The sequence below is a fragment of the Nansenia antarctica genome (genome assembly GCF_963989245.1).
Source record: "Nansenia antarctica genome assembly, chromosome: 1".
NCBI classification, from domain to species: Eukaryota; Metazoa; Chordata; class Actinopteri; order Argentiniformes; family Microstomatidae; genus Nansenia; species Nansenia antarctica.
In genome coordinates, this window is record NC_137674.1 from 96,361,618 (window position 1) to 96,387,373 (window position 25,756).

The window sequence follows — 25,756 nt, forward strand, 5'->3', positions numbered from 1 at the left end:
CTGACAGATAATTAATTATTGTTCCCCTCGCAGAATTGTATTAAAACCATGGTGGAAGGAATCCCAGCATCTTTACTTGGTGAGTAAATCAAGAAAAACGAACGTTTATGTGATTAAACATGATAAGCATTTTTATTTGTATCAAGACATGCAATTTCATATTAAATTGTAGCTCTAAATGTTTCATGTCATCAAATGTTTTGATTAAGAGATCAACTCAATTAAATCTTTCCATGAAATATTTTTGCAGTAGGCTAACATTTGAATTACAATGCATGCACGGGGGAGGTTCAACATACTGTCCAAATAAAAATAGTAATTTAGAATTGTATGTTTTATTTGATAGTCTACTAAAACTTATACACAACATAGTTATCAATACATTGCTATTCTGTAGGCTACAATAGACCTTACAGTAGCCAATAATTAGCATTCAATTACATATTTTGATGCGTTATTAAATGTATGGTGGCTTTGTCATCAAAGTAATAAGAATCTAAAATGATTTATTTTGTATTGTAGATTTGACCCAGAGAGCAGTGTGTGCGGGGTGCCGCCGTCTTATCCGGGACAAATACCTGCTCCGAGTGAACGACGGGCTGTGGCATGAGCAGTGTGTGCGGTGTGTGGCGTGCGGCGACCCGCTGAAAAACAGCTGCTTTCTGCGGGACCACAAACTTTACTGCAAGCGGGACTATGCCAAGTAAGTGCTACTTCAGATACATTCACTGAAAGCAGTTATGAGACAATTCTGTTGTATGTCATTCACCGTCAATTCATTCCAAAACAATTGGGATACTTTTTCCTGATATGAATAGGCAAACATTTTTGGCCAATGACATTTTAATAATTTTACCATGTACTGTATATATCTGTGAATAGGAACTGCGTCCTGTGAAGACTATAGCCTAATGGAATAGCCTAGAGAATTTTTATGAGGATAATTTTGGAATTGTTAGGCACATATATTAATTGTAAATGTTGGCTTTTTAAATGTCTATTCGTTTCGGCATTCTGGTCCATTCAATGGACAAAGCACTTCTTTGTACAGTATATACATTTTGTAATTATACAGTAGTCTTCCCATATCATTGGAACATATAATTGCAATATTTCTCCTATGGGGCCGGTACCCGGTGTAGTAGAGAGAACAGGGTGCATATAGTGTACACCCTGGACATTCCATCACATTGAATCACTGCATTTTTCGGTTTTTAAGTTTAAATGCATGTTCTTGTTCAGTACGTTAAGTTAAGTTAAGTTTTGCTATAGATTTCTTTTTTTTTCTTTTTTTTACAGAACGACATTGTGAGGCAGAAAAATCATTGAATATAACCTTTTTGTTATTATTCGTTATTTATAGGCATTGGAATTTCCTTGCAATGTTATAATAAACTCCATGAGTTGATTATTGACGGACAATGTTGCGGCGGACACGTTCAATACGATACACTGACATACACACAGTCAAATGATTCACTTTTGGTTTTGGTTTGATTCCTACCCTATAGCCACCCGAAGTTAAATTCAGGGGAAGTTTATCAAGCTGACAGTGACATGTCACCTGTCCTGACTGCACACACCGGCCTTGTCCTGCTTTGTCCTTGACTACAATGATAGTGTGTGTGTGTGTGTGTGTGTGTGTGTGTGTGTGTGTGTGTGTATGTGTGTGTGTGTGCGTGTATCTGTGTGTATCAATGTTCCGGGAGAGATTACTTCAAATTCTTGCATCAGTGAATGTACATAGTACGTGTCATTTGTGTCCTATGTGTGTGAATTAATGTCTCTGTTGTTCAGTCAGAATACAGAGGTGTGTGTGTGTGTGTGTGTGTGTGTGTGTGTGTTTCTGTGTGTTTCTGTGTGTATATGGAAGTTGGCACAGTTCACTAGGAGAACAAGGTGACTGCAAGAGGAAGAGGCGGCATGGGCCCTGGAATGCAAGAACACCATTGGAGACACACACACACACACACACACACTCACACCTCTACATACAGACAGCCCGCGATCTAGGGTAGAGCTCAACTGACACATTGTCAAAATGTGTTATATTATCTAGACCCATCGGTGTGGCAACGGCAAGCTGGGGACAGCATATGGCCTTGCCAAAGCAGCACGTACCCCCCGCCCCCCCTCCCCTAAAACAAACACACATGCACAAACGCACGCACACACACACACACACACACACAAACGTACAGACCCACTCTCACCTAAGAGCCAAACTGAAAACTGCACCAAACGGAGGTAGCACACATTATTTCTGAACAATTTGGTTGCTGGTCATTCTGCCAAACAGCAAGACTGGAAACATCACACACACCCGACGGTCCAAATGTGTTTCCCTCTCAGTGAATTGAAGTCATCCTCTGGCATTGTTTTAGGCCCTGGTACTTCTGCAGCTACGCTAACAGCTAACCACAGTATAGAAGGAGCCAAAACAAGCTGCTGTCCCCTCTACTCTTGCTGAAGATTTTGGCTAGTGGGATAATGATGGTAAAAATGACCACAGCATTTGATTCATAAGAGTAGAGAGACTATTGAAAGGAAAGGAGGGTTCGGGGGTGGTGGTGGTGGTGGAGGTGGGGGGGTAGGACGGGGTGGTACAGCCAGACTAGATCCATGCCAAAGGAGAGTGTCTGCGGGAGGGAGGAGTAGGGAGGAGAGGTGGAGGAGGAGGCGGGTACAGTAACAGAGAAGGGAACGTGCCATATGTTAGAGGGGGCAAGGGGAACCTGACTGGAGTGACTAGGTGGGTTTGGTGTGACATTTTTTCGGGGACGGTGCCCAGAGCGAGCAAGGTGTTCCATGCCCTGGCATCTGGATCGTCCCGTGCAGGTGCCCCCGTGTCGAGCGGTGGGACGGTGCCCACCCGACCGTGAGATATCTGACCTGACCAATTAGCAGGAGGCCTGATGCCAGGTACCTCCTCCAAGGGGCAACCCCCCCCACCCCCACCCCCACCCCGCCCTGTTCCCCTATTGCCCTGTCCAGGGTTTTGGCTTGGCTTCTCACCCCATCTCTCCCAATCTTCTCTCCACCCCTGCGCTGCTACCATCTTAGGCTGTGTTGAGGGTTTAGAAACCAGCTCAGTGCCCCCCCCCCCACCCCTCTCTCTCTTTCTCTCTCTGACCCTCGATGTTCCCCTCTTCCCCTCCTCTTGATCTCAGACTATTGTGTAGCAGGGTTTAGAAATGTGGATCATTCCGTGATGAAACATGTCCCCACTCCCCACCCACCCTGTAGTTCTTTTGCTGGGTCTCATCTTACGTCTCTCACTCACCTATTTCCTCTGTGCCAATCAGACCCGTGGCCTACTTGGAGGCTGAATGATGACAGGTTGAGTTGGGCTGCGTTTACCTGAATCAGGTCTGAAAGAACCAATCTGACAGATCAGGTTAAACAGTAAGTAGGAGTGGTAACTATGCAAGTTGTAAGAATAGTTCCTAGTTAGAAGGTTATATAGTATACATCTTTTCTGATTGATTGACTGATAGTTTGACGGTTAGATTGATGGTTAGATTGATGGAAGATTGATGGTTAGATTATGGAGAGGAGATTGGATTCAGTTGGCAGTTGGTTCAGTTGGCAGATAGATTGGTGCAGAGATTGGTCATCAGATCTGCGGTCAGATCGGTGGCCCACTTGACCCACAGATCCTTATTGGATATGCTGCCTCTGTTTTTGTGTGTGTGTGTGTTCACCAAGGGCTCCAGGTTAACCTGATCTGGGAACAAGATCTGTCTGCATGTCCACTAGCAGTCTGTACTAAAGGTCAGGTTTAGAAGACAGGACACGAACAATGGGAGAGCACTGCTGTGTTTGATTATGTTGGACTATGTGTGGACTATGTGTGTGTGTGTGTGTGTGTGTGTGTGTGTGTGTGTGTCGGCGCATGTGTGCATTTGTGTGTGCGTGTGTACAGGAAGTGTTTGTGTGTGTGTCTGTGTGTGTGCAAGTGTGTGTGTACTTATTTTGTACATCCACTCAAACACAGATCACACACACACCCCTGCCCTGCATTTACTGTACATAAACCAAAAGCGAGTCTTGTGACTTTAAGATCGAACCTCTGCTAACATGAATGTCCCTACTCACGGGCACTCACATTCAGACACACGGCAGCGCACCACTAGACAGACCGTATCTGAGAGTTCTGTTGTCATGGATATAATTGATTCTTAATAGATTTAGTAGAACTTACAAAGCACAAAGAGCTTAGATCAATTGTCTCCAAAGAGGCCTTTTATTAAGCCAAGTTACATGTGTGCAGAGAGAAATGAGCAGACCAATAAGCATGAAGCAATAGCCCAAAAGCAAGAAGCAGCCAACGATGGGTGCGACTCATATTTATAGAACTGTCCTTGGCCTTGGTCACAAATCTGTGATTACACAAGTTATGGGCCCTGTCCATAGTCAGAATTATTCACTGCGCCACAGATCTTGGCCCATCCCTTACAGGAAGGAAATGGGCCTTCCTTGAGTGCTAGATTTCGCCACTACTGTAGAGAGACTTACATTTCTCAGTATAACATGATATAAAACCACTACACAGTCTTTGCTGACAGTACTTTCTAATGGCCCCTAAATTTACCGTGACCGTGTCTTACACCGACAGAGTGTTCCTTCCTGGCCCTTGGTTGGACGTCCATGCCGATAAAGTCAACGGAAATGCTGAAATATTAAACACCATAGCTCTCTGTTCTTAGGAGGTTTTGCTTTTGTCTTTGCATTAACAACACATCGAAGTACTTTGCATTGCATCTGATGAACTAGACAGGAAATAGGCTTTGATTGACAGACAGAGCTATGAGTCTTAAATCCAAAAGAATGCTCTCAGAAATCTTTCAGCATGCTAGTCTTACTCTAGGTGATGCTTGTTATATCAATAACGTCATTCGAATCCAAGCACTTGAGTTCATTACTGTATGCTGCGACAGTAATCACGTCAAATGTTTTTCATATTTTTCATGCCACGCTTCCTAATAAACGTTACTTTGATGCATCTTTCGTTGTCTCTGGAATGCACATACCATAGACACTGTCCCATATGAATGCACATACCATAGACGCACTGGGGCAGACAGCTTGGGTCGGTCAGGCAGCCTTTCTGACCCTTGTGAGCTCCTTAGAGTGAGTTCCACAGTTTCCCTGGCGACCCCACGGCAACACTAATAGGTCTCAGCAATGCAGGGCTCGGGGATGTTGTAGTCCAGACATACACACAGTTTATACCATGGCATTCCTTTAACCTGTGTGTCTCTCTGTGAGTGTGTGTTGTGTCTTGTGTCTTTGCATCTGAGTGTGTGTTGTGTCTTGTGTCTTTGTGTCTGAATGTGTGCTTGAGTGCAAACGTGACACTTGGGTCACACGTTGATTTATATCTTAAAACAGCTTATTGAATTGACCATTTATATTGTCTTATGAGAATAGGTAACATCCACAGTAAATGTATATGTAAATCTATATCCCTATGATTTATTAACCTCTTCTTATCCACCTAATTTCTGGTTTTCTGCTCGAAATGACATGCCCACACAGTGAATATAGAATATCTCCACAATCACAAGGGCCTTCATAATGATATTGTTATCAAATGAAAGCTAACACCTGTGGGGTGGCTGTAGAAGTGTCAGAATCAAAATCTATGTTACTGTGTCAGAGCAAATAGAGCTAGAACATTATAAAACATCTCAAATTCAGTCTCCGCCTAAAAAAACAACAGCTTTTACAGTGAATATCACCTTGGAAACCTGATGAATAAGCCCAAATCATCTAGGAATCAGGACTCCAGGGTCTTATTAGTACTTGTGCCAAAGTCGATGCTAGTAATGTGAGCAAATGCAACTTTGTACCTGTTTTAGTACAGGTATGTTTAGGCGGACACCTATATGTTTAGGCCATTTGGAGATATTTTGGCACCATCTTTGACCTTTGACCTTTCTCATGTATCAGATTTCTTTTTTTGGGGGGGGGGATTTTTTTGGGGTTGGCCGACCAATGGTATGGAAATTCGGCGTTGAAACCGGACATGACACATTCTCCAGTTGGAGAAAACTGGATGTGACTTAGGCCGTGTTTACCGTCTCGGGAAAAAAATGGTGGCATCGTATAGCATGCAAAGTTGTGAAAAAAATGTGATATCGATGAAGAGAATTGATCGAGGTAAACTCTTTATATCACTTCGGATGCCCATGGGGGTCCGTTGGCTCTGAAGCCTCACTTTTTTTTAGATATGGGGTAGAAATGTTACTGGGCCATATTATGTTCAGTGAATAAACCTATTTTGAAGTTCACCTCAATAACAAATGTACTGTACATCATTTCCTTGAAGACTTGAAGAAAAGGAACGTCTTTATGAACGACACAGAAAGAGTTTTCACTTCTCTAACAAAGAGAGCCAAAGCTGTCATCCTCTATGTATCTATGGGGCCTCCGCTGGTGGACCCTATCAACCAGTGGAAACAAACTCCAGAGTGATGACGCATCATCCTGCTTGACAGACCCAAAATGCCGTCCTGCCAGAAAGTGGACAATGGGGCCTGCTGCTTCGGGGCTGGCTCTCCCTTTGTCCCTCTCTGGTTAAGCAGACTTAGGGATAATTCCGCGGATAATTCCCGGGAGCAGCAGCCCAGCCTCTCCCGCCGGGAGTCCTGATTCCCCCCCTCCGGCTGGAGCCACGGCATGCCGAGCGGCATTCTCCTGCCTCCCCGGGAGCACGGCCTCGGACACGGCAGCCAGAGCCACAGTAACAGTCTCAGGGGCTTAGCTCCCGGGCCGTGGTTGCCAGGCGCTAAGACACACACTCGGCACTCTGGGGGTATGTGTCTGAGTGTCTAGAGGTTGGAGGGGGGTAAAGAAGGCGGGAGCGGGGGGGGGGGGGGGGGGGGGGGGGGGGGGCTAAAGGGTGGTGGTTGGTTGGGAGGGGGAGGGTGTAAAAGCTGGCAGTCTTGATTGACAGCACGACTCAGCAACTTCCCCCAGAATCTCTGAGAGCGCTTGTAGGAAAACCCGGACCGGGAAGAGTAGAGAGGAAAAGGGATACTGTACCAGGAGTGCTTGGGCTAGAACCGCTGTCACTCAAGCAAAGCCCCTGAGACTGAAAACAACTGAAATCACAGTGCCATTACAGACCAGTGATATTTGATTGTGAAAGTTCATGCTTCTCTCTGTCTCTGTCTCTCTCTCTCTCTCTCCTACTCCCCCTCTCTCTACAGTCTGTTTGCAGTGAGATGTGGAGGCTGTGTGGAGGCCATCTCTCCCGCAGATCTGGTGATGCGTGCGGGGGCTGCGGTGTTCCACCTGCGCTGCTTCAGCTGCAGCGTGTGCGCATGCCGTCTGCAGACAGGAGACCGCTGTGTTCTCAGGGAGGGACAGCTACTCTGTGCCAGGGACTACGACCAGGGGCTGGCCAGCCCTGCCTCTTCAGACTCAGGTACAGGTGCGCACTTGCGTGTGTGTGTGTGTGTGTGTGTGTGTGTGTGTGTTTGTGTCTTATATACTAGCGGTGTGTTCTCCTAGGTAAAAGTGATGATGAGGAAGAGGAGGAGGACAGTGTGCAGGCTGCTAGCAGGCGTAATGGGGATGAGGACTCAGAGCACAAGAGGCCCAAACGGCCACGCACCATCCTGACCACTCAGCAGAGACGAGCCTTCAAAGCGTCCTTTGAGGTCTCCTCCAAGCCCTGTCGGAAGGTTGGTTACACCTCGAAAGGGCCCCTCAAAACCATGTTGGATCCCTTGAATTTCTTTTTTCTCAAACAGTTGATATGTTTTTCATTAACAGCACATGTGATTACTGTAATTCTCATGTGGGCAGTCTACTGTACATGCAGACCATGAGGGTCACCTTCTGTTTACTCTCTCTCTCGCTCTCTCTCTCTCTCTCTCTCACTCTCCCTCCCTCCCTCCTTCCCCCTCCCTCCCTCCCTCCCTCCCCCTCCCCCCCCCCCCTCCCCCTCCTCGCTTACCCCTCCTTACCCCCAAGGTAAGGGAGACCTTGGCAGCGGAGACTGGTCTGAGTGTGCGAGTTGTGCAGGTCTGGTTCCAGAACCAAAGAGCCAAGGTAACGTGATTCCCTCTCTCTCCCCCTCCACCTCTCCCCCCCCCCCCCCCCTCCTTAGTCCTGTCCACCACTCCCCCCTCTCCCCCCTCTCCCCAACCATCCAGATACTTTCCTTTGCGACCATTAATAAAGCCACTCTTTCGGCAGTCTGCTCTGCTGCCAATGTGGAAATCAGTCGGGGTTATCTTTTTTAGTCAGGAAACTGATGACATCTCGTTCATAGATCCCCTGCAGATTAGGCCGGTATTTCCTTCCAAAGCAGGTGTGTGTGTGTGTGTGTGTGTGTGTGTGTGTGTGTGGTTTTCCCCTTTTACCTCCATGAAATTATGTTCTTATTTTCTTTCCCCTCACTATTAATGCGTTTCGATTGAGTGACCATGTTTTAATGAAGAGAGACTGTGTTGTACTGAAGGAATGACCCAGTCTAGGGTCAGGACTGTGGAGTGAGATGTAACTATACTATATGTGAGTGTTAACATAATAGGATATGATATGATATTTCTTTTTCATAATGGTAGATGAAGAAACTGGCTAGGAGACAGCAGCAGCAACAGCAACAGCAGCAGCCTGCAACACAGGAGCAACACGACCACCCAGCACATCACACAGGTAGGCTACTGTAGTACTGGTCAGCCTGATGACACACTTCTGACACATTGTACTGTAGCTACTGAAATTATTGTGTTATTACTACAGTAGTTGACATATGATGTTTCAGGGACCAGTGAGTTCTGATTATAAACCCTAATACTAAGAAGTAGATTTGAAAACATTTAGTAACACGCATAATGCACACTATCTATGCACCTATAACTATGATGTTACGCACGAAAACACACATGCACACACGCACGCACGCACGCACACACACACACACACACACACACACACACACACACACACACATTAATTATTAATTAATTCCGAAGATGACATCCAACATGTTTATAAATGCATCGGCCTGTAAAATCCACAAACTCATACTATATTTTGTTGCTCTCTGGCTCATGTGCTCCACAGCGCCCTCCTGTGGTAATATGACCTCTGCCATGGACCCTCTGGGCTCATACCACAGTCTCCAGCAGCAGCAGCAGCAGCAGCAGCCAGGGGTAGTGACAAGTTTGGAGCAGCAGGACTACGATATGGACCCCTTCAGACAGGGCCTCACCCCTCCTCAGATGCCTGGGGACCACATGCATCCCTATGGTAACCACCCAGCAGGCTGTAGAATACACCTCACAGATCATGCACACCACACTTACTTCTTATCTCACATGCGTTGTTAGGTCTTTTTTTTTTTCTTTTCTTCAGATTTTATCCCTTTTTCACCCAATTTGGTAGCCAATTGAACCCAACCTAGCATCCAATTATCCCCTGCCTATTGCGAAGGATCCGCCGCACGACCCCGTGGCCGGCAGTCCCAGAGGAGGGCGCCAGGCAGACTAGCTGACTGGCTCCTCGAGCCCAGCACCGTTATTCCGGCACCCCGGGGGCGCTGTTGCGCGACGGATCCTTGTCCGGAAATACTCCTATACCGCCCTCGGGAGCGGCCGCCCAATATGCCGCTCCCCGTGTGTGCCCCAGCCATATCCGGATCTGGCGAGCTGGGATACGATCCCAGTCCCCGGTGGGCAGCTTGCACTAGTGGCCAGTGCTTAGACCGCTGCACCACCGCGGGGCGCGTTGTTAGGTCTTGTATTGGTAGTGCTATGATGAGTACCAAACACAGAGAGTATTATGGTAATGTCCATATACCGGTACGGTGTAGTAGGCCCACACTTCTGTGGTAAGGAAAAAAGTGCAACTTTCATGTAAATACAACACACGCCTCTACAATATGGTATCTGTATACATAATTATAGTTTTATTATAAAAACTGATTACGAATTAACCAATAAATACATGATTTCTTTTTGATTGATCTCTCTTTCTCTCTCTATCCATCTCAGGATTCAAAGCCCTTTATGGGGAGATGGACGGAGACCCCGTCTTTCCCCTCGGCGACGAAGACTGCCTGTCGTTAGGGGACCCCTCCCTGCTCACCCCCATTGACCGCCTCTACTCCATGCAGAACTCCTACTTCACCTCCTGAGTGTGGAGACTCAACTCCAGGACAGGGGGGGCCTGTCTCCCATACTCTACCCACCCACACCCTCATCTCCCTGGGAAGAACCGCCTCTGTGTTTCCCTGCTCTCTGTGTTTGGAACCTCCAGTGCTTTACAATAATACTGCACTACAGAGGCCTTTGTTTCAATTCTAAGAGGATCGTGTGTGTGTGTGTTTTGCATGTTGTTTTTGGGCCTCTTCCACTATGTTTGAAGGTCAGATGAGAATGTATTGTACCTACTGGTTGTAAATGACCCTCTCTCTGTTGTGTATTTGTATTTATTGAATTTTGTGTGTGAGCTGTTTGTGACCAGAACGAATCAAACCACTGAATAAATAACAGATCATGTTTAAGCTGTTTGTTTCTCTCTGAATTGGGGCAAATATGCCACAAAAATGTACAGGATGAAATGAAAAAAAAAAGAGCTGATCTGTAATGTGTGGAGAGGGGGAATTCATACTGAGGGTTGACTGCCGGGTCAGTCTATCCACAGTGCTTATCAATCCGATCTGGGTGACAGGTCACTGAGTCATCTATCTCTGTCTGGTTGTCAAATGGAAGATGAGGGGCCGGACCGTCAGACAGTAAACGCTGGACTATGACAGTGCTGCGGGTCAGCTGCAGGTAAGCATCCCGTTCGCGCCGCCCATCATCAACGCTCACATTGTGCTCCTCTTGGTCAAAGACCCCTTGCTGCATTTTTCTGCCTTCCTTTTCCTCCAGCCAACAGGGGACCACCCAGGCACTGTGCCCAGCTGGAATGCATCGCTCCTGGGAAGGGAGGGCATGGAACCCTGGGGAGGGGGTTCCAGACAGCGGAGGGGCTGAAAGCTGTGTCAGGGGAGAATGCTCAGTGTGACACACAGATATGAAGCCCCCTTGTGTATGTTGTGCCTCCTTGCCCCAGCGGTGAACCCTCTATCCAGCCCATCTCACATTTCCTACTATGAAATCAGACCTACAGGAGCAGAGAGCGCAAGTCAATGGTCAGGAACAATCTAACTGTCTGTCACCATGGTATGCCTTTGCCAACCAGAAAGAGAGAGAGAGAGAGAGAGAGAGAGAGAGAGAGAGAGAGAGAGAGAGAGAGAGAGAGTGTGTGTGTGTGTGTGTGTGTGTGTGTGTGTGTGTGTGTGTGTGTGCGTGTGCGTGTGTGTGTGTGCGTGTGTGCGTGCGTGCGCGTGTGCATGTGCGTGCAATCGGGAAGAATTCAGATTTAGTGCGTAGGTCTTATGCATAAAACCATTAGGTAAAGAGCATCCACCTTATCTTTTTCATAAATATAGATTGAGAATCAAATCAGAAAATGTGCAATCCAAACTGCGCAAACGCTTCACCTGCAGACCAGAGCACGCGCGTATTTCCACTGCGCACTTGGCACACGAAGGTGTGGTTGCCAGCAGTGTCCGGTGAGATGAGGAAAATAATCAAACGGATATCATACGGTCACAGCGGGCAGCAATAACCTCATTATTATTCTGACTGTAGCCAAACCGTTGCCCGTCAACGGATCGGTTATTTATTGCACATCTCGTGCCAAATGCAGGCCACAAACCCTCTGTCTTTTAACCGTTATAATTGGCGTCATGCTGTTTCAGCGCGAAGACAGATGTGCTCGCTTTGTAGAAGAGTCTCTACTGGATCATTTCATATATTCATATTTAAAAGCAGACCACAAAGGTTGACTCTCAACAGAAATAATTCTGTGTCGAGATCGAAACTCTTTTTTTCTTTTCGTCATTGTCAAGTAGCCTACCAAATGTGTCCAAATATCTCCCAATCTTGTCATATAGATCACAGAAAATGAAAAATGTGCAGTGAGCTGTCTGGGACTAATTTCAATACAATGTCCTGACTTGATGAAGCTGAAATGTAATTGACCTCATTCCTGGTACCCAACAGCACATAAGGTTCAGATAATGGATCACCTCTCCAGTCAGTCACAGTAGAGGACAGGCCAGTGAATGTGCCAGATTGACACTTTGCAATGGTTTGGCAACCTTCCAGTATATGTGCCATCTTTATCTATTGACCCCATAGCTTTAGGTGTCAATGCAGGGTGAGAGAGGGGTGATGCAGGCAGGGAGGCTGGAGGCTGGAGCAAGGCTTTTGGGAGAGGGGGGAGGCTGGAGCCAGGCTTGAGGGAGTGTGTGTGTGTGTGTGTGTGTGTGTGTGTGTGTGTGTGTGTGTGTGTGTGTGTGTGTGTGTGTGGAGGGAGTGGGGGGGGGGGGTGACTTACTGGACTGCCAAAAGGGAGATAATGTAGGTTTTGTTTTTTGAGCAGCAGACAGGTCAAGATGTTAAACATTTGTGTTTTGTCTATTTAAACTAACATTATGACATTATAGTAAACCAGGTTGTGTCTGAATCTGAAATGCATGATTCCAATATTACAACAAAACAAAAACATTATTCCAGATGAATATGATGAAGAGATCTATGATTTATTTGAGAAAGCAATGAGCCATTTTTAACTACATGTAGGATAAAAGTAATTGTGTTGGGCCTACATACATACACACGAATGTAAAAGAAAAATACACACAAAAAACAATCGACTCTTTTAAATCAATATCCAATACTTCCTGCAAAAACCGCATTGCACAAGAAAATAAAGTATTTAATGACATCTAAAACTCAAAACTCAAAAGCAGGATTTTCTCTCTCTTCCTCTGCGGAGTTGCCACGTGCGTCTGTGGAAGAACATGAGTAAGCATTATGATGCAACCCACAACCACAAACATCTGGAGGGTTCTACAGAGTGTTCTAGAACCATAAAGGGGTTCTACCTAGAACGATAAAGGGGTTCTACCTAGAATGATAAAGGGGTTCTACCTAGAACCATAAAGGGACAGGTTAAAGAATCGTACTGTTTAATGGTTCTAGTTAGATTTATTTTGGGGAGTGTAGCCTGTCAGCTTGTGTAAACATACAGAAGTGTCTATTTCTCTCACCTTTCTTGGTCAGCTGTCTAACGGACAGCAGAGCCAGGCCCACCAGCAGGAGGACCGCAGCAGAGGAGCCAGCCCCCACTGCAGCGTACATCAACATCCCCGTCCCCACCGACATCTCCTCCTCTGGAACACACCACAGTCACCACACCACCAGGTTTAGAACACACACTAAACAAAGACGTCTTTCAACATGATCATAGTAATCAAGTAAAACATTTTTTTAAATATATATATATATATATATAAGTTCTGAAACGTTATTTCGGTCGATTCTTCCTCCCCTTTAATAATACCAATTGGTATTGTATTTTATATCGTTGGAAAGCCTGATTAGTCACCTTTACAACAAGGTACAACTTGTAATGATCATGCATTCGTGGAATGAGCAAAAGTATTTGCCAAAATCCCCTGCAGTGTCATGGTGTGGGGCGGTATCTCTCTCACAGGCAAAAACTGAACTTGTCATCATTGAAGGCAATCTCAATGCAGTGAGATATCGGAATGATATTCTGGAGCCAGTGGCGATCCCATATCTCCAGAATCTGGGACCTAACTCCATCCTCCAGGATGACAACGCTCGCCCCCACAGAGCCAGGATCATCACAGAGTACCTCCAGAATTTGGGAGTGGAGAGGGTGGAATGGCCTGGCCCTGCCGTGAGTTCAAACCTCAACCCAATTGAACACTTGTGGGATCAGTTTGGGCGTTCCAGAGTGACCAACACAACCATGTTGGCTGATTGAGGAATGGGATGCCATCCCACAGCAGTGTGTGACCAGGCTGGTGACCAGCATGCGGAGGAGATGCCAAGCTGTTGTGACTGCGTATGAATCTTTCACACGCTACTGAGGTCCCTGACAGTGTAAAATAAATAAAGTGTAAAAATGGCCAATATGTGTTGTTTTTTCCTTATTACTGTGGGAGAGTGCAATCATCCGATCCACCAAGCAACTCAAAACGAGAGTGAATACCAACAGAAGAATGGAGAAAGCAATTTCTTTTGGGGCCGCTACCCACACGTTTAGCTGTGTTGCTCATTCCATGAATGCATGATCCTTATAAGTTGTAATTCGTTGTAAAGGTGACTAATCAGGCTTTCCAACGATATAAAATACAATACCAATTGGTATTATTAAAGGGGAGGAAGAATTGACCGAAATAACGTTTACGAACTTTTTTTTAGGAGTTTATATATATACTGTATACCATCAGCAGATGAGAGTAAACTATATGACTTGGTAGGGAGTGCTGTTCAACTGACAACTGACACAATTTGACTTCCATGCAAGTGCACATTATATGATGTGATACAATATAACCTATGAGTCAGAATAAACAACCCAGGTAGGAAGACATGTTACCTTTGCAAGTGGGCACTTGTTTACTCCAGAGCCCCTCTGAGGAACAGGCTAGCGCCCCTGTCTCATTGAGAGAGTACCCCTCCCCACAGGTGAAGAGGCACAGAGAGTGGAAGCTAAAGTTCCCCAGGGGATGTGAGCAGTTCATGGAGAGGGGGTGGGGTGAGGGGGGCAGGGCCTCACATTGGACCACTGCAGGGGAGATAGCAGAGTGACACAACTCAGTGATCAATGTATGTATGGTCATATTATTGAAATGGATGTTGTAATGTCATGATGGTTTGGGTCTGTGCTCTCACCTTGACAGGTGGGTGACTCATGGCTCCAGACCCCTGATGAGTTACATTGCATTGTGGGAGCCCCTTGCAGCAAGTAACCGGCATTGCATCCGAGGTGGCACTGGGAGCTGTAGCTGAAGGGGGAGTAAGGATGGGTGCAGTTTGTCCAGCCTGAGTGAGGTTCCACCAGCAGGGGGCATTCACGTGCTGTGGATAGCCATAAAATACAACATTAATGTTAATGTATACATACATACATTCATTTCAAAGCAAAGAGGCGAGGAGGAATTTATTCATTGATTAATGGTTTGATTGATGGTGTGAAGGGTTACCCTAGCGGGTCTATAATCTAACCAGAGGTTTCAACCACAGTTACCCAGACAGCGGGGGGTGCTCCTGCTCCACGTGCCATGGGAGGTGCACTCTGTATCGGCCGTCCCGTTCAGCAGGAACCCCTCATCACAGGAGACCTCGCACCTGGAGCCAAAGAGGAACTGACCATGGAGGTCAGTGCAGTTCATGGAACCATGGGGGGGAGAGTATAAGGCGTTGCACTGCTGAGCTGGAGGGGCACAGAAAGAGGGGGTCAAGAAAATAAGCGTACTCCCCACTCCCTAGACTCGCGTTACCAAACTTCCGAGTCTCGTTGGTACAAGGTGAGAAGAAAGACTGGGAGCTGAGGTTAGCCACTCCCTAACCCGCTCCCTCTACTTAAAAAACAAATCTTCCTTCTTCCAGCATTGTGACGGCCAATGGCCCCTGGCTCGAGCATAGATTGCTTTTTCTTGCTATGGCTGGTGGATAGATGATTCACTTACTCACTTACTTAGTCAAATGCATTTGTTGTAAGTCGCTTTGGATAAAGGCGTCTGCTAAATACCAAAAATGTAATGTAAATATAGATAACCCCTGAACTCCTGGTCTTACCCTGACAGACAGGAAGGGCGTGGCTCCAGTTGCCCTGGGAGGTGCAGTGGGTGGAGTTAGTTCCACTCAGGAGAAAACCCTCCTCACACTCCAGGGTGCAGGTGGAACCATAACTGAACTCCTCCACAGGGTCCCGGCAGCGCAAGGAGGAGGCGTGAGGAGGAGGGTTTAGGGCGTTGCACCGTACCACTACCAAAAAATGACAGCAAATGTATTCTCTACATCATGATTTTCATTTAGATTCCCAGTCAATATGCTTACTCTATACTGTGCACAGTACACCCTTTTTGCATTTGGCATAATGACAGAATGATAGGCATATGATTCACCTTCACATGTAGGTGTGTGTTTGGTCCATTGACCAGTGGGCAGACAGGTGAGTGTGTGCTCTCCTGTCAGAGAGTAGCCCTCCTCACAGGTGAACCCACAGGAGGAGAAGGAGGAGAAGGCTCCCAGGGGGTCCACACATGTCATGTTCCCCATGACAGGAGGGGAGAGGGGGGAGCACCTCACCACTGGGAGAGAGGACAGGGAGAGAACAGAACAGGGATGTGAGATGATGATGATGATGATGATGATGATGATGGTGGTGGTGGTGGTGGTGTATGTATGAAAGAGAAGGTGATGAAACATGTCAACAGGTTTAGATATGAAGCCCTAATACTGTATCATTGATATGGCTCTTTCTGTATCTCCTGGTTTGATTGTTTTTCTCTTAACTGCTTTCACTTCTCGAAAACTTTCACGGCAAATATATTTTCTAGATGGGTGAGTTGTATTTGCACACTACACAGGATGTTGCACGCAAAGAAGAAATGTGAGAAAGAGTATATGTTGCTTAAACAAGTTTCAGTCTATTTCACAAGTGGTGACATGGTGTCTCTGGGAAGGCGGGGTGGGGGGGGGGGGGGGTTGTTGAATGAAGGACAAACAGTAACATTGGAATGCTTCATAGATTCAACTGTTTAAAGTAGAGGACTGTCATTAAAACAAAGGTGTCAACCACAGTTACCCAGACAGCGGGGGGTGCTCCTGCTCCACGTGCCTAGGGAGGTGCACTCTGTATCGGCCGTCCCGTTCAGCAGGAACCCCTCATCACAGGAGACCTCGCACCTGGAGCCAAAGAGGAACCGACCACCATGGGGTTGAGAACAGGACAAATTGCTGTGAGGGGGACTGGATATGCTGTTGCACTGGCGAGCTGAAGAAAAGGATAGAGAGGGCTCAAGGATATCACATTTACTGTGTCAAATAATTCTAAAGCAAAGCTGTTGATTACAGTTTAAAGTGTTGATGCATGACTAACTCTGATGGCAGGAAGTCTTACCCTGACAGACAGGAAGGGCGTGGCTCCAGTTGCCCTGGGAGGTGCAGTGGGTGGAGTTAGTTCCACTCAGGAGAAAACCCTCCTCACACTCCAGGGTGCAGGTGGAACCATAACTGAACTCCTCCACAGGGTCCCGGCAGCGCAAGGAGGAGGCGTGAGGAGGAGGGTTTAGGGCGTTGCACCGTACCACTACCAAAAAATGACAGCAAATGTATTCTCTACATCATGATTTTCACTTAGATTCCCAGTCAATATGCTTACTCTATACTGTGCACAGTACACCCTTTTTGCATTTGGCATAATGACAGAATGATAGGCATATGATTCACCTTCACATGTAGGTGTGTGTTTGGTCCATTGACCAGTGGACAGACAGGTGAGTGTGTGGTCTCCTGTCATAGAGTAGCCCTCCTCACAGGTGAACCCACAGGAGGAGAAGGAGGAGAAGGCTCCCAGGGGGTCCACACATGTCATGTTCCCCATGACAGGAGGGGAGAGGGGGGAGCACCTCACCACTGGGAGAGAGGACAGGGAGAGAACAGAACAGGGATGTGAGATGATGATGATGATGATGATGATGATGGTGGTGGTGGTGTATGTATGAAAGAGAAGGTGATGAAACATGTCAACAGGTTTAGATATGAAGCCCTAATACTGCACCATTGATATGGCTCTTTCTGTATCTCCTGGTTTGATTGTTTTTCTCTTAACTGCTTTCACTTCTCGAAAACTTTCACGGCAAATATATTTTCTAGATGGGTGAGTTGTATTTGCACACTACACAGGATGTTGCACGCAAAGAAGAAATGTGAGAAAGAGTATATGTTGCTTAAACAAGTTTCAGTCTATTTCACAAGTGGTGACATGGTGTCTCTGGGAAGGCGGGGGGGGAGGGGGGGGGGTTGAATGAAGGACAAACAGTAACATTGGAATGCTTCATAGATTCAACTGTTTAAAGTAGAGGACTGTCATTAAAACAAAGGTGTCAACCACAGTTACCCAGACAGCGGGGGGTGCTCCTGCTCCACGTGCCTAGGGAGGTGCACTCTGTATCGGCCGTCCCGTTCAGCAGGAACCCCTCATCACAGGAGACCTCGCACCTGGAGCCAAAGAGGAACCGACCACCATGGGGTTGAGAACAGGACAAATTGCTGTGAGGGGGACTGGATATGCTGTTGCACTGGCGAGCTGAAGAAAAGGATAGAGAGGGCTCAAGGATATCACATTTACTGTGTCAAATAATTCTAAAGCAAAGCTGTTGATTACAGTTTAAAGTGTTGATGCATGACTAACTCTGATGGCAGGAAGTCTTACCCTGACAGAGAGGAAGGGCGTGGCTCCAGTTGCCCTGGGAGGTGCAGTGGGTGGAGTTAGTTCCACTCAGGAGAAAACCCTCCTCACACTCCTGGGTGCAGGTGGAACCATAACTGAACTCCTCCACAGGGTCCCGGCAGCGCAAGGAGGAGGCGTGAGGAGGAGGGTTTAGTGCGTTGCACCGTACCACTGCCAAAAAAACAACAAGAATAACTTTCCATAGTGGATACTTCTTTTATCTGATGATTTAAATGTTCACTTATGCTTATAATAAACGGACATATTTTGTGTAACTCAGAGGGATAGGAAAAAACCTACAGAAACATGTGTTTAACCTCACCTTCACATGTAGGTGTGTGTTTGGTCCATTGACCAGTGGGCAGACAGGTGAGTGTGTGGTCTCCGGTCAGAGAGTAGCCCTCCTCACAGATGAACCCACAGGAGGAGAAGGAGGAGAAGGAGGAGAAGGAGGGGAAGGAGGAGAAGGAGGAGAAGGAGGAGAAGGCTCCCAGGGGGTCCACACATGTCATGTTCCCCATGACAGGAGGGGAGAGGGGGGAGCACCTCACCACTGGGAGAGAGGACAGATACAAGCATCACTCAGCATGTTATCACTAATGGCAGTCCATGACAAATGTCCCCATTGTCAATTAAGTTAATGGTTAGGGCTTACAAAACAAGGTGGAATATACTTCACTTGAATTCGACTTTGAGTCTGTTATAAGCATTCATCCGCATTCAGGCACAGGCAACATGATATTATTTGTCAAATGTCAAGTATTATGATGAAAAAAATGTATGAACATCAGAGTCTGAACAGGAAGTGATAACGTCTGGTTGGTTCTATCACAGGAAAGGATGTTGGTCTCTATAGCAACTGGGTTTACAAACAGCCCATAATCCCTTGCAAAACAGGATGTTTTTTTTTTTACAGTCAAAGTGATTGTTTGAGAGTATTTAATGCAGTTACATTTCACAATAGAAGGTCAAATGAGACATTGTCATACTATTATGTTGTCTTGTCAATATTAGAATGAAAGCTGTATACTATTACATTATTCATGTTTTTTACTCGGACCTGGCATTCAACAAGAAACCTCAGGTACTGTAGTGATACATACCCTCACAGGTGATACATACCCTCACAGGTGATACATACCCTCACAGGTGGGTGTGTCGCCTGTCCACTGCCCTGTATGGTCACAACGAATCCTTCCCGGTCCTCTCAGCTCAAATCCCTCGTCACAGCTGAACTCACAGGTCGAGTTGTAACTGTTCAGGGTGATGGGGTTGCTGCAATTCATGCTCCCTCCACTGAGGGCGCTAGGCAACGCTGGACACTGTTCAACTGGGGGAGTGGTAAGGGAAAATGCTGTTTACATTCAAGTCAACACATCTACCAAAAACCTTTCTGCTGGTCAAGGCCTCAAGTCAAAGGGTGGACTTTAGATAACATCTTGCTTCTTCTCATACCTTGGCATAGAGGGGTAGGGTGGTCCCAGAACCCAGTGGCCTGGCAGAGTAGTCCCGGTGCCCCCACCAGCTGGTACCCGCGGGCACAGTGGAATTGGCAGGATGTGTTGAAACGAAACGTTCCATGAGAATGGTCACAGTGCACTGACCCCTGCTTTGGCTCGATCACAGGCTCACACGCAACAGCTGAAGATAGAAGATAGACAGGAAACGTACTGACAACAGACACACATACAGTACCGGTATGTAGTACAACTATAGATTCTAACTCAGTAAAATGGCTTTGGTTGATCTCCATATAAAAAAAGGGAGATTTTCTATATTGTTGGCTTAGGCCTGAGTTATGTGTGAATTCTACAGCAGCAACAACGTGGCTAACTCACCCTCCGTACACCGTGGGCCCTGGAAACCAGGGGAGCATTGGCAAGTGTAGTTCCCTATGGTCTCCACACACTCTGCATGAACACTGCAGGCCTGCTCTGAGCAAGAGGCTCCACAGAGAGAGAGAGAGTTCACATGAGACATAAAACACACACACACACACACACACAGTTCACACACACACACATACACACACACACACACACACACACACACACACACACACACACACACACACAGTTCACACACACACATGCACACGCACACACAGTTCACACACACACACACACACACACTCAGTTCACACACACACACACACACACACACACAGACACACACACACACACACACACACACACACACACACACACACACACCAGTCATTGCTTCTCTACCTTTGTAACAGAGGGCTCCTTTCTGTTTGCTGCACCTCTCGTCATTCCACTTGGACGTGTCCTTCCCCCTCTTGATGTAGATCTCCACACAGTCCTGGTTGCCGACCCCTTTGTTATTGGGCTCCCCGGTAGCCCAGTTCTCTGCCTCCTGGGTCAGGGTCTTATTGGTCCCCACCCAGGTCCATACTTCCCCCAACTTGCGGATGCCAATCCAGTAGTAGTTCTTGTTCCGGGGGAGCATGCTGTTTAGGTACGCTATCTCCCCCTGGTTCTGGATAGCCACCATGTCCGTGTAGTAGTCCCGGCACCACTGGCGGGCTGAGTACCAGTCCCGGTCTGGGGTGGTGCTGGAGTGGTAGGTCCACGCCCGAACACCTCTCTCAATGTTTAAGTCTGTGGTCAGTGGTAAAGGATTTACTTACAGTATTCAACATATAGTTGTGATGATAGTAAGTTAAGAGCCAAGTGCTTCAGTATTCATACTATAATAGCATTGGAAAAAAAATAGAAAGTACACAGACCAATACATTTGTATCCATCTATAGACAGATATACAATACGAGTATCCATCTATAGACAGATTGTTTCTGGGCATGATAAACGTGAAGCTGCTCTATCTTACCATGGCTGATTGTGATGAATACAACCAGCAGCAGCCTGCTGAGTGGACTCTTTCTAAGATCTTTGGACTCCCGACGCATCTGAAATACACAAACAATCATGTTAACTGTTGACCGTGTTAATGCATGATAAATGCATGGTCATTACGTATAGTTCATGTATAGCATAGAGCCTTACCTTTTCATCAGTCATCATAAAGGCTGTTCAGAGGAACTGTTTCACTGCATACACTGCATTTCCTTTCTGAGGATGAGTCAAGACTTGGTTTTGCAATATAGAGACCTGCTACTGTCTGTTAAGAAAAATGTCCACAACCACAACCACACCCACACACACACACACACACACAGATACACACACACACATTTTCTTACACAAAGTTGAGCATTGTACAGTATAATAAATTATGGAAATACAATGCTCCACCACATTCTTTTTTTTTTAAGTTATCTTTTTCTGAGTGGGGCAGTCCCACTCATATTTTTCATTTTTATTGACAGATACAGTGAAGTTTAGACAGGAAGGATGGGTGAGAGAGAGAGGAGGGATGACATGCAGGATATGTCCCCGGACGGAATCGAACCGGGGACCCTGCGGTTACATGGTCAGCGCTTAACCCACTACGCCACCTAAGCGCCCCGCTCCACCACATTCTACTATGAGATCTTCCTGCACTCACAGATGTTCCAGTTGGATGGACACACACACACACACACACACACACACACACACATACACACACACACACACACACACACACACACACACACACACACCTGTATGGCGGTACAGGACCATGGCCGCAAGGACAAACAGACTGAAGCACAGCTTCTACCCCAGGGCCATCCAGGCCCTGAACACAGCAAAGACCTAGGTTCTGGGCCCTGGACAGTCTGGACGGATTGATGGCAGCTGCTGGACTGAAAAAATCAGGTGTAGTGCTGAGGCACAAATATGTACATTTCAAGCCTGCAAACTGCGACACTTTAAATGAATGTGCAATAACACTATGTGCAATATGACAACCCTAGTCGTCTATCTGTACAGTATAGTATAGTGGATAGTGTACATAGCCTTTATTTATGTAAACCAGCTCCTTCCCTGCTTGTGTTTTTTTTAGTTTTTTTTTTCTTTCCTAGCACCAGGGGAGCCACCCCTCCTAAATGTCGTTGTTTGGTACCTGTACTATAGCAATGACAATAAAGACCATTCATTCATTCAATCATTCAACACACACACACACACACACACACACACACACACACACACACACAAACACTGGCATATTCATGTACAGATATGGATTTGTTACTTGTTTTTATTCAATTTTCTTACACAAAGTCGAGCATTGTACAGTATAATACATTATGGAAATACAATGCTCTACCACATTCTACTATGAGATCTTCCGGTACTCACAGATGTTCCAGTTGGATGGACACACACACACACACACACACACACACACACACATACACACACACACACACACACACACACACACACACACACAGACACAGAGACACACATCATTCATTGATACTGTAACATTACATAATACAGAATATCATCTTACAGCCCACCTATTAATTTGGATTAACATTAATAGTAAAATGTATATATGGTGATCTCTAGTATGTCATACAACATTGTAGGATTGCCATTAAATAACCTAATATGACTGTTGTGCCCCACTTCCTATTTGATTGCATGTGATTGCACGCACTTATTAGGTGTGACTATTTAATTTGTCTAAATTGGCCGTACGACCTCTCTCACTTCCTCAGTTACCCTCAGTTCAAGAGATTTTTGTTTTTCCCTAAACCCTAATACTGTAAGACAGTGACCGATCCATACATGTTAATGCAATATGTAGATTATTGATATTATATCATATTAAAAGATGAAGTATAAATGAGGTTTCAGTGGTCCTTCAGGCATCCTTGGTGTCATTCGATTGAGTCCCCCCGTCCTCTGGTTCCCTTTATGACGAGAATGACAGAATGACAGAGACAGAATATCAACGGTAATAACACTGCAATTTCATTGCAACACATCTACAGAGACATTGCTTAGAAGCGAAAATCCAGTAATCAACTCACCTTGGTTGAGCAAGCTTCTTTCCTGAGAGGAAACAGTAGGAGGGTCAAAAGAAAACTGAAATGTTAACGACACATTGCGCATTACTGTACAAGATAATGACAAATGTTGCTTATCATGTACAGTGCACAAAATATAGATTTCCAAATAGGAATGCAACAACCAGACTTACTTTTTCTGCAATGTGTGAAACAGAAACAGATGCAACAGGGGGCTGAGAGGATTCCACTGCCACACAGAGCCATCAGAAGGTGCTTGTACCCTGAGGAGAGATGACACCACAGGTTCAACGGTTCCCGGGCAGATAACTATCACAGAAAGAGCTTGTCGATCTCTTCGCTGATGTCACTGGTTGGCCGAATTCACATGAATCTATAGAGTGACGTGCGGTCAAATATGCAGTGACGTTTCACCACTTTAACAGAGACAACAGAGCAAGTGTAGTCGAGCTCTGGCTTCTCTGAGACACCTATACCTACTGTGTAACACAGGGTAGGCTGTTAGAGGCAGAAATTGCATAGGAGGGCCTCATTGTAACGTGTTTGATACCATTTCCCATTCCGTTCCTTGCATTACAATGAACCCGTCCTCCGATTTCTACCTCCGCCAGCCTCCACTGGCTGTAAGCACCATGACTGTGTACTGTAAGCAACAGTAACTGATGAGGGATGATAGTGAGGATTTATTCACCTGCACAAACTGGCCTTGGCCCACTCCAGGCACCGTCTCTGCCACAGGTGACCTCTCGTGACCCCAGCAGGAGGAACTGTGCTGCACATCTAAACCGACAGGTAGAATTGAAAGTGGGGTTCCCTTCTGAGCAGTTCAGGGATCCGTCATCAAGCTTGGGCAGCGAGGCACATTCCACAGCTTTAGGGGCACAAACACATGTTTGAGTGTGTGGCAGGAACTCTAAAATCAACAAAAAATCAGTCTGGACCATATTTATCCACATGTCAAACTGTGGTCCTAGTTGAAAAGGACAATGTGTTCTAACCCCAGGAAACAGGGGAAGCAGATGTTGGAGTCATGGTGACCCTATGCAGAGGTCAGAGGTTGAACGAGAGGTGACAAGCAACAACAAAAAAGCCCCCTTTCATCATTGATAATGACTACAGATGGTAAATCTAGAACTACAATGTTATGTTAGTCAAATGGAAACATTCTGTCATGATGGTTCAGAGGGGGGGCCCTAGCTTTCAGGGTCTAGACAAATGCAGGGGTCTGTAAAAGGTTCAGAGGCTACACTAACACATCACGTCACATTAGAATTATAAGGTTCTATCTCCATTTTTGTCAAAATTTAGTTTTTTACCTAATCTGATCTATTAGGTGTTTATTAATGCCTGTGTGGTGTTATTTTTAAAATGTTGACATTTTTTAGTTAGTAATTAATCAAATACAAAGGTTCCATCTCACAGAACATAATGGAATGTAAAAACGTTGACACTCAATATCTCTGAACTACCCTAAACGGAGATAGAACCTTATCATTCTAAGCTCACGATCAATATCCTGCCTGCTACAGAGGCTGTTCTGGTATGATCCGTCAGATGGCACAGCAACACCACAGTGTTCAGCACACGTCCTCTGAAATAGAGACAGAGTGTCTGTTAACTTGAATGACAGCCTTCACGCACGCAGAGACTTTTGACCTACGAGGCTGATGAGGACACACAAACTGATTCTAGTGGGAAACTATCTGTTTCTCACCTCAATGCTTGCGCATACACCGTGTTTGATAACATTCCTAATTTCATTCCATACATTACAATGAGCCCGTCCTCCGATTTCTACCTCCGCCAGCCCTCCACCTGTTGTACATGCTGCACAGAGTATCTAGAGAAATGCTTCTCCTGGGCCTGGAGAGCCAGAAGTGTTGTCCCACCCTAGTGCTATCACACCTGATTGAACTGATCAGCTGATCACAGTACCTGTACAAGTGGGCGTGTCTGCACTCCACTCTCCCTCCCCAGTGCACTGTTTGCTGGCTGCACCCTGCAGCTGAAAGCCTGCAGCGCAGCTTGTCTTAAACTGGAGCATATACAACGTTGCACCACAGAGGGAAGTGTGCAGGATTTACTGAGATTTGATTAAACAGAGAGGTCGAAGTAGCTTAGAGAGACATACCTTTGCAAAGAGGCTCCGTGGGATCCCACATCCCAGAGGAGTTACACCTGACCTCTGTTGGTCCAGACAGTGTATAACCCTCTAGACACAGGTAGTTACAGGAGGAAGCAAAGGACATGTTTCCATGGAGACCAGAACAGCTCACCCTGCCATTCTGCGGTGTGATTGGCTCCCCACAGGTCACTGCTGTAAAGAGTGAACGAGGTTTGTGATTGCAGAACTTCGACTATGAGTGAAACATCTCTACTTCACTGAGAGACACGCCTCTATGTCAGGGGAGGCTGGTGAAAGTAGAAACCGGAGGACTAGTTGACCATTTCTCATTC

The 25,756-nt window shown here is 46.2% G+C and overlaps 2 protein-coding genes across 2 annotated transcripts; one reads left to right on the forward strand and one right to left on the reverse strand.

The window, feature by feature from the left end:
* Positions 1-48: 48 nt before the first annotated feature.
* Positions 49-10,156, forward strand: lmx1a (LIM homeobox transcription factor 1, alpha; the record flags this gene model as incomplete). Its single annotated transcript, XM_080527996.1, has 8 exons — positions 49-79; positions 523-703; positions 7,218-7,435; positions 7,522-7,694; positions 7,987-8,064; positions 8,583-8,673; positions 9,085-9,270; positions 10,014-10,156. 8 exons carry the CDS (start codon positions 49-51, stop codon positions 10,154-10,156), a joined length of 1,101 nt encoding a protein of 366 aa, XP_080384122.1.
* Positions 10,157-10,655: 499 nt separating this feature from the next.
* selp (selectin P) lies at positions 10,656-25,548 on the reverse strand (the record flags this gene model as incomplete). Its single annotated transcript, XM_080528007.1, has 21 exons — positions 10,656-10,966; positions 13,127-13,249; positions 14,488-14,676; positions 14,784-14,969; positions 15,139-15,324; positions 15,690-15,878; positions 16,052-16,204; positions 16,702-16,890; positions 17,017-17,205; positions 17,433-17,531; positions 18,016-18,204; positions 18,331-18,519; positions 18,671-18,901; positions 19,490-19,678; positions 19,804-19,989; positions 20,187-20,294; positions 20,580-20,972; positions 21,202-21,280; positions 23,473-23,477; positions 24,015-24,170; positions 25,431-25,548. The coding sequence occupies 21 exons, from the start codon at positions 25,546-25,548 to the stop codon at positions 10,656-10,658; spliced, it is 3,657 nt and encodes a 1,218-aa protein (XP_080384133.1).
* Between the last annotated feature and the right edge of the window lie 208 nt (positions 25,549-25,756).